General features: G+C 39.2%; 1 protein-coding gene across 2 annotated transcripts in view; it reads right to left on the bottom strand.

Annotated features, from left to right (window-relative positions):
• The window catches only part of LOC103026874 (CUB and sushi domain-containing protein 1), a 602,854-nt gene extending 590,738 nt beyond the window's left edge, over positions 1–12,116 (bottom strand). For both annotated transcript variants that reach the window (XM_049481560.1, XM_049481561.1), the window contains exon 1: positions 12,009–12,116. In XM_049481560.1, the coding sequence (XP_049337517.1) occupies positions 12,009–12,102 (94 nt within the window). In that variant the 5' untranslated portion in view covers positions 12,103–12,116. The remainder of the gene's footprint in view (positions 1–12,008) is intronic.
• Positions 12,117–12,924: the final 808 nt, after the last annotated feature.

The raw sequence follows: 12,924 nt of genomic DNA, 5'->3' as shown, positions 1-12,924 counted from the left end.
TGGAAATTAATGTAAAATATTGTAACCCAAATCACTCGAAATGTTCAGTTGTATATTGGATCAATGGTAATAATAAAAACTTAATAATATTTTTGGATTCAAATACGTATTATTGTTTTTTTTTATTATTATTTTTATTTTATGCCAATCATTTCTTTTTAAAGTAAAAAACATAAAGCTTTGATTTGAAGCCCCAGAAGACTCAAACACTGCCAATGTCACCCAAATAAATAAACACACAGCTAATAAAATCACATCACACAGGGCTCCAGATCATTCTTTCATTTCAGCCTCTAAAATATCCCATCCTGCGTTTCCTGATGCCCCGCACAGATACGCCATCGCTAATATTTAGTAAACAAGTCCGATAGCAAATGCATCCCCACAGAAAAGCTAAATGTCAGGTGGCTAGCTGGTTGCTAACTCCTATTTTTGGTTATCTTCTGCCCTTTTGAGGATTCTGATCAGTTTGTTGGCATTTGCTTGAAGACTTATGTAAGAATTTCCTGAAGCTTTTTTTCCTCTTTGAGTCGCCTGCCTTCAGATCTACAGCATCAATTACTCTCAGCCTATCTCTGCCATGTATACAATACAGTGTGTGTGTGTGTGTGTGTGTGTGTTGTCCGAGGCTGAGGTTCTCTGCAGAGATAGAGAAAAAGAGAGAGAGAGAGAGAGAGAGAGAGAGAGAGAGAGAGAGAAACGGTAAACTAGAGAGAGAGAGAATATATGAGCACCAGAAGGAGAGAGAGAGAAAAAGGGATTGAGAGAAAAAGAAAGAATGAGAGAGAGGTAGAGAGAGAGACGGTCACCTAGAGATAGAGAATATGTGAGTTTCAGAAGGACAGAGAGAAAAAAGAGAGAGAGAAAAGAAAGAGAAGTGAAAGAGCAAAAGAAAGTGATAATAGCTGAGCAACAGAAGTAGAGAGAGAAAACACAGGATTGAGCGAAAAGGAGAGAGAGGTAGAGAGAGATGGTAACCTAAAGAGAGAGAGAGAATATGTGAGTGACAGAAGGACAGAGAGAAAAGAGAGAGAGAGAATAGGTAGGTGACGGAAGGAGAGAGAAAAAAAAGAAAAAGAGTAAAAGAGAGAGAAGAGAAAGAGCAAAAGAAAGTGATAATAGCCGAGCAACAGAAGGAGAGAGAGAAAAAAGGGATTGAGCAAAAAAGAAAGAATGAGAGAGAGGTAGAGAGAGAGACGGTAACCTAGAGAGAGAGAGAATATGTGAGTGACAGAAGGACAGAGAGAAAAGAGAGAGAGAGAGAGAGAGAATAGCTGAGCAACAGAAGGAGAGACAGAAAAAAGGGATTGAGCAAAAAGAGAGAGAGGGGTAGATAGAGAGAGAGAACAGATGAGTGACAGAAGGACAGAGACAAAAAGGAAAGAGAGAGAATAGGTAGGTGACAGAAGGAGAGAGAAAAAAAGAGAGAGAGAAAAGAAAGAGAAGTGAAAGAGCAAAAGAAAGTGATAATAGCCGAGCAACAGAAGGAGAGAGAGAAAACACAGGATTGAGTGAAAAAGAGAGAGAGAAAGTAAAGAGAGAGAAATGGTAACCTAGAGAGAAAGAGAGAGAGAATATGTGAGTGACAGAAGGACAGAGAGAAAAAAGAGAGAGAGAATAGGTAGATGACACAAGGAAAGAGAAAAAAGAGAGAGAAAGGGAAAGGGAGGGAAAGAGAAAAAAAAGTGACAGAAGAAGAGAAGAAGAGAGAGAGAGAGAGAGAGAGAATAGGTAGGTGACAGAAGGAGAGATAAAAAAGAGAGAAAAGTGAAAGGGAGGGAAAGAGAGAGAATATGTAAGTGACAGGAGGACAGAGAGAAAAGAGAGAAAGAATTGATTGAGTGACAGAAACAGAGAGAGGATAAAAGAGAAAGAAATAGAGAGGGAGAGGATTGGTTGAGTGACAGAAATAGAGAGAGAAAAGAGAGTGAGAGAATAGGTAAGTGAAAGAAGAACAGAAGAAGAGAGAGATAGAGGTAGAGAGAGAGAGAGGTAGAAAGAGAGAGAGAGAGAGAGAGAGAGAGAGAGAGAGAGAGAATTGATTGAGTGACAGAAACAGAGAGAGGATAAAAGAGAAAGAAATAGAGAGGGAGAGGATTGGTTGACTGACAGAAATAGAGAGAAAAAAGAGAGTGAGGGAATAGGTAAGTGACAGAAGAAGAGAGAGAGAGAGAGAGGTATCCACAGCTAGCTCAGCAGAGCTTTGGAGACTGAAGAATGTAAAACAGGGCAGATTAAAATGTGATGCTGCCAGATTGGCAACTGTAAAAAACAAATAATTTAAAAAATCCTCCATCCAACCACAAAGGCTTTCCACTGTAAAATATCTTGTCTTATCCTGAACACCACCTTCTTAAATCTCACTGCCCTGCATTAAACATAATGCTGCTCCTGTTCCCAGACCCGGGATAATTATCTATATGACCTCTAAGCCCTGGTTGAATTTGGAATAAATGATGGTGATGATGATATTTGCACCTAGTGGCCACTATCCTACACAGTAGCCTAATTTAGGAGGGCTCGTATTCCCTGTTCACTGGAATGGTGTCAAATGCCACCGAGAGCTTCCTGCTGCTTCACTTTCTGTGCTGCCAACAGCCGGCAGTTTTAACAGGGAAACAAATGCAGCACCTATTTGAGCAGACCTCACATTGCAGGAGTGAGACTATTTCTATAAGCTGTTATTTGTAGACACTGTAGACATGGAGTTGTTTGTGAGAACACCAGAGCTGCCTTATAAATGGATGTGTGTTCTGTCAGAAATGTCTTGGCCCTGTGATACAGAACAGTCTATAAAGTCATCTCCCTAAGCAGTAATGTTTCAATCCATATTATTAAAAGAACTATTCAAATAAGTAAAGGAAACAATGTTTTAAAGAATGAAGGTCAGTAAATCTGAAATATGTCAAGAACTTTGAAAGAATCCTTAAGTACAGTGGCAAAGACAATCAAAACATTGATGACGATGATGATTAAACTGGCACTCATCAGGATCTCTGCCAACAGCAGGCAGTTGTAACAGGGTAACAAATTCAGTACCTATTTGAGAGACGGATTTAGAGTGATGAACGGCTCAGAAAAACAGAAATATACAGTTTTTTCTCTTAGCAGCACATGTTTAATCCCAGTTTGCCGGTTCATATATGGATGTGTGTTCTGTCAGAAATTTCTTGGCCCTGTAATACAGTCTATAAAGTCATTATTTTCCCCCAAAGCAGTAATGTTTTAATCCATATTATTCAAATAATTATTCAACTGAGTAAAGGAAAACACGTTTTAAGGAATGAAGGTCAGTAAATCTGAAAATTGAGAATGAATACTCTATTGCAGTTGCAAAGATCATCAAAACATTGATGACAATGATGAAACTGGCACTAATCAGGCTCTATGCCAACAGTAGGCAGTTGTAACAGAGTCACTAATGCAGTACCTATTTGGGAAAACTTCACATTCTTCTGAAATATGAAGCATTAAAAAGCTCCAGTAAAGAGTTAGAAGACTGATGTAGAATACAGTAAATTTATATATTATATATATATATATATATATATATATATATGAGTGATGAAAAACACAGCAAAACAGAAATATACAGAAATATAGTGCGTTCTTCTTTTAGCAGTACATGTTCAATCCCAGTTTGCTGCTTCATAAATGGATGTATGTTCTGCCAGAAATGTCTTGGCCCTGTGATACAGTCTATAAAGTCATCATTTTCTCCCAAAGCAGTAACGTTTTAATCTATATTATCAAAAGAACAATTCAAATAAGTAAAGGAAACATTATAGATTTTATAAAATGAAGGTCAGTAAATCTAAAAAGTTTCAAGAATTTTTGACCATCAAAAACGTTAATGATGATGATGAAACTGGCACTCATCAGTAAGTAAAGGAAAAAATGCTTTAAGGAATGAAGGTCAGTACACCTGAGAAATGAGAACGAATACTCAATTGCAGTTGCAAAGATCATGAAAATGTTGATGACAATGATTAAACTGGCACTCATCAGGCTCTCTGCCAACAGTAGGCAGTTGTAACAGGGTAACTAATGCAGTACCTATTTGAGAGACAGATTTAGAAGACGGTATCATCTTCATGTGATGATATGAGTCAGTAAATTTATATATATATATAGGTATATGAGTGATGAACGGCTCAGAAAAACAGAAATATACAGTGTTTTTCTCTTAGCAGCACATGTTTAATCCCAGTTTGCCGGTTCATAAACGGATGTGTGTTCTGTCAGAAATTTCTTGGCCCTGTGATACAGTCTATAAAGTCATCATTTTCTCCCAGAGCAGACTGCCTCACTAGCGCACGGCTAGCCTATGGCTCCAGCACTCCATCATTTTTCCCTCATGTTTTTTAGTCGGGGCTGATGGCATCTTTAAACAAAATTAACAATTTTTCTCCAACTCCAACAACTCTTCCAGCCCTCCAGCTACTGGATATTGTGGGAGTGTTTGGGGAAATGCCATAAAGCGAGATGAAAAAGATTTAAAAGCTCTCTCCTCCCCCTCGTTTACCCGATACTTTAACTAGACACTCGAGTCAGTTTTGCATTCTGTCGCAGTGTTGATGGAGCAGTGAAGCAGCTTGTCAGATGCATCACATGGTCGCTCGTTCACATCACGTCTGTTGTGAACTTGGCCTTCGCGTCTTCGCTGCCGTGGTTGAAATATTAATTGGCTCATAAATGAGTAACAATGTTAATGTGTACCTAATTAAGTATGTAATTTAGAACATGGACACATTTAAATTCATGAAGTCCTATTTGTAGTAGTAATGATGTTTCTTGTGTTTGGTTTTGTACATTCTGTCAGTAGAAAACATTAGAAAACAGGTGCTTTTACCATAAAATGTGAACAGAATGTAGTATAAAGCTGAGCTGGGGTTTTGTATATTTTTGTATGTAGAGGGAGGGAACCATTACTAGATTCATATTTTAAAATTAAGCAACAATACACTTATTATTGTTATTATACCACATTTTACCAGATTCTGAGTTAAAGAGGAGCAGAAAATAGGATCTGTTTGGTTATAAAAACTCTGCGAGTTAAAATAGTTCCATTGCTGCTCTGTTTGTAGCTGCGCTGTTTGGCTTGTAAGCGCTGCTGCATCATTGCATTACCGGCTGATAGCGGCACTCATAGAACGCCTCTCAGCCAATCACATTGCAGGGTCGGAACTAACTGTGGTATATAATATGGCAATGGCTGGACTGACAAGAATAAGGCATCTTAAACATATAATAATAAAGACAGCAAAAATGGGTTATTTTGTTCATTGCTATTAAATATGGCTGCTCATGATATGCAAATCAGTCAATCAATAAACGCTACCTTCCCTGGGTCTCACTCACCACCATCAGTGCCCCATCCCTAAACCCATACATAATCCAGTGCCCCTTTCAGAGTATTCCATCCATTTTTTTTGCATTGTTTTTTATTTGAGCTGAGGGTAGAGTCTATTTTCCTGTAAGACTTATTAGATTTAAGAGATTTATTTAAACTGGCCATGTTGAATCACCAAAAACCATAAGCATGAGGGAGTTGTTGCATCCACAAATCTGCTACAACACAAGGTGAAACATTTCTAAAAACATGATCAGTCTGACTACAGGAGACTGTAGAGGTAAATAAATGCGAAACAGTTTGTCTAATAAGCGCAGATTATCTCAGCACAGGCTCTGTCTCTCTAAACGCTGTCAGTAAAGGTGACAGATGAGGATCGCTTCTTTTTAACTGTCCTCAGTTTAGCCTTCAGCCATTCACCAGATATTGGACTGGGACTGCAGGCCTGATTTGCTGTTCTGTAAATTCTCAAGTGAGTCTCACAGTTTGAGTGGGATTGTACGGGCAAGCTGCCGCTGCTGTGGACTGCAGTATCCTCATAACCAGCCTTCTTTCCTGGCAGTGGAGCATCCATACATTTGCCCAGAGTTTTCATCAATAAGCTCATATGCACCAAAGTTTGGTATTTAAAAAGAAAAACACTGATATAACTAAACATAAACTAGTAACTAGTAGTTTACTGTGGTAACAAACCATAAACATTAGTACAGATACAGAAGCCTAAAATACAAAACTTGTGAAGCTACAGGGGTTGGACAATGAAAGTGAAACACCTGGTTTTAGACCACAATAATTTACTGTGGTGACGGACAGTTCTGGTGGAAACAGGAGAGTTGAGGTGCACATTGAATTCTGCTGTGATTTGAGCTTCCTCTTACAGCGTCCACAGTTAATCCTGTTGGATGTGGTTGGTCCTTCTTGGTGGTATGCTGAGCTGACATTACCCTGGATACCATGGCTCTTGATGCATCACAAAGACTTGCTGTCTTGGTCACAGATGCTCCAGCAAGACGTGCACCAACAATTTGTCCTCTTTTGAACTCTGGTGTGTCACACATAATGTTATAGTGTGCATTGCAATATTTAGAGCAGAACTGTGCTCTTACCCTGCTAATTGAACCTTCACACTCTTCACGCTCTTACTGGTGCAATGTGCAATTAATGAAGATTGAACACCAGGCTGCTCCAATTTAGCCATGAAACCTCCCACACTTTCATTGTCCAACCCCTGTATTTATTAGTTTTATATTTCGATAGAACACAATGAAGTCGCAAATAGTAATGATGTGCAAAACATTTATTTTGTGCCTGAACACATCAGCATTTATTTAATGTTTATGTAAATTTCTGAACAAAATTTTTGAAACTGTAACGTGTTAAGCTCTTCTGCCACCACTAGGTGACAGTATAATGGCCTTAAAAGAGGACACCAGGCCCTTACAGAGAAACATTTTAAAAAGTGTTGTTGTCTAGACAAGCCAAAATGTAATGTCTACACATGTGGACTGCAGGTCCTTGGAGGATAAATAAGATTAAAACTCAAAGTTACACTGATTGAGGTTGTTGTATCTAAAATAAGCAGTGATCAGACTCACCCCCTTCCATACAATCAACTAGATAACCAGATTTATAACTGATGGAAAAAAAGATTTTGAGATTGCAATGCAGTGTTGAAATTGATTGAAATCGATAGGCCATTACCAACTCTTTTATATCAGTCCTGTTTCAGTTTTCACAATCTTCGTTTCTAATATATATATATAATATATACACAGCCAAACGTTATGAAGCACATATAGAGTTTCTCTCCAGAAAGAAAATCTTTGAAGTTTCCTGACTCAGTATAATACAAGTGCATTTTTCACACTTCTTATTTTTTTTCTTTCTTTTTTTTCCTTCACGAAACGCCTGCCTAAATTTAGTCTCAAATCTATCAGCTTAGTGTCATCGGCAGCTTCATCTGTGCCAGAACAGCAGACATCATAAAAAAACAAGACAACAACACACAAAACGAGAAACCCGGTTTGAAATTGGCATTTCTAAACGCAAGTCTGTGCCAACTTGAGGTTTAATTAAAATGCATATTTATTTGACTCGCAAGACATTTAAGTCCCTCTCCTTTTCTGCTTCTGAAATCTGCATAACCTGAAAATCACTTTAATGAATAAATAAAATTTAAAAAAGCAACACCATTTTTTTTTTTTTTTTTTTTTTGCTGACTGTGTCTGCTTTGAAATGCAAATGATTTAATCGGTTATAGAGAGATATAGAGAGTTCCTTACATGCATACTTTAAATGAGTCATCCTGTTCAGAACCTAGATGCCTCAAAATGACGACCACACTGCGTTTAGCTTTAAAAATAATTAATAAATAAAATAAATAAAAATAATGAGAAAATCGAAAATCAGCACCAGTGCAGATGAACCATTCTGAGGTGAAGGGAGCTTATTTAAGCTACAACTTAAAATTAAAAAACATAAAATAAAAAAAATGATTATAATCTAATCTTTATTCTTTATTCTCTCACATTGAACCAGTTGTCCAGTAAAGTATAGATGTTTTTGCCTCTTAACTTTGCTTCAAAGTGGATCAGCATTTTTACTATTTGGCAGGCCTCTTATTTTTTAGCTGCCTCGTGTCATTGGCCAAAAAGCTCATCATGTTTTATTTTTATTCATACTGGTAAAAACATCCCTTAATCTCTTCTCAATGCCTAATGAAAGAAAATGTGTGTGTCTTTAGTCTGAGTGATTTAAATACATCTCAAATGTTTAACAGTATATAAATAGTATAAGCATGAAATTAATTAATATTATTTAAATTATCATATTAAGGAACAAAGCGACATTTCATTTCAATTAGGCCGCCTGAGACAACAAGGGTCTTGGTGTTTTAATATACAGGGGGGCCTTGAAAGGCCTCCTCCGCTCAATCTCTATTCCCTCCAGAACCCGAATGTCACATTTGCATGCAAAGCTCGAGCTCGGACAGATTCGAAATGTCTTGTAGTTTGGCAACAACTCAATGTCATCTAATTGTCACTGTGTATCTGCCTTGGGCCATCAAGCAGGCGTCTTATAGTCGGAGTAATGCTGCTAAATTGTGCCCGTGTCCCTTTCATGCTTGAGTGTGCCTAATGCAAGATTATATCAAACACAACTGCTGTCCGGTGGCAGTAATAGTTTTTCAGTCCTGACAGTCTGAGCTGCTCTAAACACAAGCCAGGCACAGTGGCCCAGGAAACAAAGCGTGATACCACTGGTGGGCAACGCTGTTTCACTGTCCATTTAATCTGCATTCGTTCATGGCTGAATTGTTGGAACCGTGGTTAAGAAAACCTATGATCAAACTCTTCGTAACACCAGAGAGAAAGAAAGAGACATTGAGTTTCTGTCAATTTCCTAACATAAAATTACAAATAATATCTCTCGCATGAGGTTTAACTTCTGTGAACATTTTTATTCTGCAATGAAATCTCCAAAATTTAATTTATTCCTTTCATTTAGTTTTATACAGCTCTGGAAAAAATTGAGAGACCACTTCAGTTTCTGAATCAGTTTCTCAGATTTTGCTATTTATATGTTTATATTTGAGTGAAATTAACATTCTTTTATTCTATAAACTACGCACACAATTTCTCCAAAATTCCAAATAAAAATTGTCATTTAGAGCATTTATTTACAGAAAATGAGAAATGGCAGAAATAACAATAAAAGATCAAATAATGCAAAGAAAACAAGTTCATATTCATAAGATTTTAAGAGTTCAGAAATCAATATCTGGTGAAATAACCCCAGCATTCAATCACAGTTTTTATGCATCTTTTTCCATGTTCTCCTCCACCAGTTTTACACACTGCTTTTGGATAACTTTATGCCTTTACTCCTCGTGCAAAAATTCCAGCAGTTCAGCTTGGTTTGATTATAGCTTGATTATATTCCAGAGAGAGAAACCCATCATGTTTTCAGAGCTGTATATTTAAAAAAAAAATGACTTACGTGTATTATCAAGTCATTATAAAATAATAATAATTCTCAATGTAAATAGAAATGCTTTTAGAAGCAAGAAAATCCAACCATTTGCTCTAAGATAGAAACTGTATATATCGTATATCATACATATCTCTACAATACTGTATCTACTTCAAATCTGGATCAATAAACAGGGCCATTGCCTTCTTGAACCCCCCTCCCACACACTCCTTTCTTCCACAAAGCCCCCACAAAACCCCACCAGGTAAATTGTATTGTTTCTGGCAGCAGTATGTCAAATTTATGAGCTATTATGAGTCAAATAATGACTTGTATTCTTAATATTTTTGATATTTGATATAATTTCTTAGGATTTTACTTATCTTCACAATAAGTCATTAAGTTGACAAGTCCTTATATGTGGACGTTTCTTTCGTCATTTAAAAACAAAGTTATCTCCTGTATATCTATCTCCTAAACTTACAGGTAAACCACTGCTGGTCAGATGGACAGACTTCTGGATTGACTTCAGGCTGCACTGCCCTTTCTAATTTGCAACATCATTCCTCATAAATCCAGATTAATTGCCTGCTCCCCAAATCAGAACCCCATGCCTTTGAACAAAGACCAGCGCCAGTCATTTCCATTAACTCTGATGACAAAACTAATGGTTCTTTCACAGGCTAGGGAAGAGTGCCTTTCACAGGCTTGGCCAAGCAAGCATCACCCAGCTTTCCAGCTTTCCCCTGGAATAAAAAAAACGAGAGGAAAAGAAAGGGAGAGAAACTGGTAGACCTGTCAGACAGCTGCGTGAAAGGCAAAAAAAGGGGTCGTTCATATAAACAGATAAATAAATCACAGCGTCTGGGAGGTAAATGGAGGTTTGGGAGGAGGCGATACCATTAAGGCATCTTCTGACTCCAATCAATTTGCAATACGTCTCAGCTTTCCCTCCACTACCACCTCCTAACGAGCTCTCGGGGGAGCGCGTGGGGGGCTGACCTGGGCACGTGGGACTCGTTTGGGGGAATGGAAGCGTCGAATTGACATCAAACATCCAGACGGCGATGGCCGGAGGGAGCGATCGCGGAGCTACACGAGCGCGAAATCGTGTCAAAGCGTGATCGGGATGCGGTGATCAGTCATTAACCCTTTACCAATTGTTGCTTTTAGATCTCCATAATCGCCCATTAAAAACAATTGAGCATTGATTCAAATCCACTGACGCGTTGACCCCATGTGCAGTTTAACATGTAGAGTAAATCCTGAAGAGACCATAGAGTAGAATTATTATGGCACCAACCTCCAGACTTGACTTGCCGCTTGGGTTGCCAGACCCTTGAAAAATCCGCAAAATCTGTTTGCGCTTTTTTGGGCTCAACCGTGATTCCCTCAGACTACTCCAATTTATATCAGTGCCATGGTATGCAACCATCTCCTTCATCCTCGTTATTACATGGATTAAGGATATATATCTTCATCCTAGTGTTGCGTCATCATATGCTAGCTAGGCTATATACAGTGGCTATGATAGTTGCTTGACTAAGGAACGTGGGAAATGGAATAAATAAATAAATACATACATACATACATAATAAACAGATAGATAAAACAGGTCCGTATATAATGTATATGCATGGTGGATGTCAGAGGACATCAAGTAACCCTATGAGCATGGAGGTCTTTTTGGCTTTCCTGATGTTTTCTGGGTTGGTTGAGTTTTCTAGTCACTGCAAAAGTTTCTACCACCAGCTATCTATTGCTGTATGATATATTATATTACATTTTCTTTCTTTTCCTTTTTGTCTGTCTGTCTGTCTGTCTCTTAGATATGCGGATAATCCAACGCCAAAAATGGCTAGCAATCATTAGCTTTTATTGTATGTTCTAATTTTATTTTACTCACTCCTGTCAGTTCTTAATTTTGGATTGTTAGGCCCAATGACACAAGGACAATTTTTAGTTTGGAAATGTAAAGATTTTTTACATTTGTTATACATGTGTTGCTATTATTATTATTATTATTATTATTTTTAATGCTTGGTAAACGAATTCCTTCTTGACAATATAAAATATCTAAATATAAAAAAGTCCACAACACACACTTAACAGGTACACACATACCGTATATATATTATGCTTTTCTTTTTGTTTTACTTTTGGACACATTTAGATGCACACGTCCTTTCATGCACCCCCACTTCTAAATTCTGCCGTTTCGTTCGTCCCAATGACAAGCTCATGAGTCACCCTTTTTGGTTGAAGTTGAGCTTTTTCCCACGTCTCAGCCTACGTTCTACATTCAGTAACACACAGCATTCGTTACTCGATAATCCACGTAATAAAAAGCTATTTACAAATTCCACAGTCTCCATAATGTCCACAATGTCCACAGTCTCCATTAGGACTCTACTGTAACTCACACCGCAACTCAATAGGAGGCAAGTTCTCGCAAGTATCTCCAGAATGAAGCCATGCAAACACAGCGCGCGGCGGCGCTGGTTCAGGGGAGGTGGGGGGGGGGGGGGGTGGTTAGAACATCACACAGCACACCTGACGAAGTCTATCGCTCCTACAGGCCGAGCGCGCTCCTCACAGCCAACGCGCAAAGAAGGAGAAGAACACAGAAGAACCGAGAAGAACATAGAGGAACAGAGAAGATCAGAAGTCTGGAGACACTCACCGTTCGCCGCGGTGATCAGACCTGCGAAAAGCAGCAGGATGTGCTTAAACGTGCCCCCCATGGCCGGCAGGTCCGCTGTTATTCCACGCAGCATTGCGCCCCCCCACCCCATCATCATCATCATCACCACCATCTCCACCTTCCACCACCTCCTCCTCCCTCCTCCCCAACCAGCCCCCCGCGCGCCTCCGCCGACTCTTCTTCAGCGATCACAGTAACACATAGACATCCAGCTCTGCAGAGGGGTCGTGGCGCAGCCCGCGGTGCAGGGGCTCGCCTGCGTGCGCTCTCATATCACCCGGGAGGAGCCGCGGATAGACGGGAAAAGAGAGAGAGAGGGAGCGGAGCGCCGGAGCGGCGGAGCGACGGAGCGGTGCGGCGGAGCGGCGGGAGCAGAATGGGCTGGAGAGAGCGGGGGGAGCCGAGGCAGTGCGCTGGACTCAACCATCGCGGTGCGGTGCAGGGGAAAGAGAAAACCTATAGCACCCCCCCCCCCCCTCCTCCCCATCACCACCATCATTCTCACACACACACATATACACACATATATACAACACACACTGCTGCTCCTCTGGCGCGCACCTGACCTATAACGCCTTAACGTCTACACAAGTCTATTTGACAATAGTTGTGCGCAGCGGTAACGGTAACGATGAGGGCTAAGGAAAGATAAGAAGAGGAGGGGGGACCAAAAATAAAAGATCAACAAAAAAAACAAAAACAAAAAAAGACACGTCGACGTCCTAAAATAAACAATTAAAAAACACACAGATATATTTTGTTATCTTTGTTCACCTTTTAAAGGTTAGTTTTAATTTAAATAAAAGACAAAAAAATGAAATGTCAACATCTTAACTCAAACAAACTCAACACAGTTTTTCTTGTTTGTTTTAAGTTAATAGCGTTTGCTACAAAG

Source organism: Astyanax mexicanus, chromosome 7 (genome assembly GCF_023375975.1).
Source record: "Astyanax mexicanus isolate ESR-SI-001 chromosome 7, AstMex3_surface, whole genome shotgun sequence".
In the NCBI taxonomy this organism is placed as follows: Eukaryota; Metazoa; Chordata; class Actinopteri; order Characiformes; family Acestrorhamphidae; genus Astyanax; species Astyanax mexicanus.
This window is presented reverse-complemented; position numbering and strand designations above follow the sequence as displayed.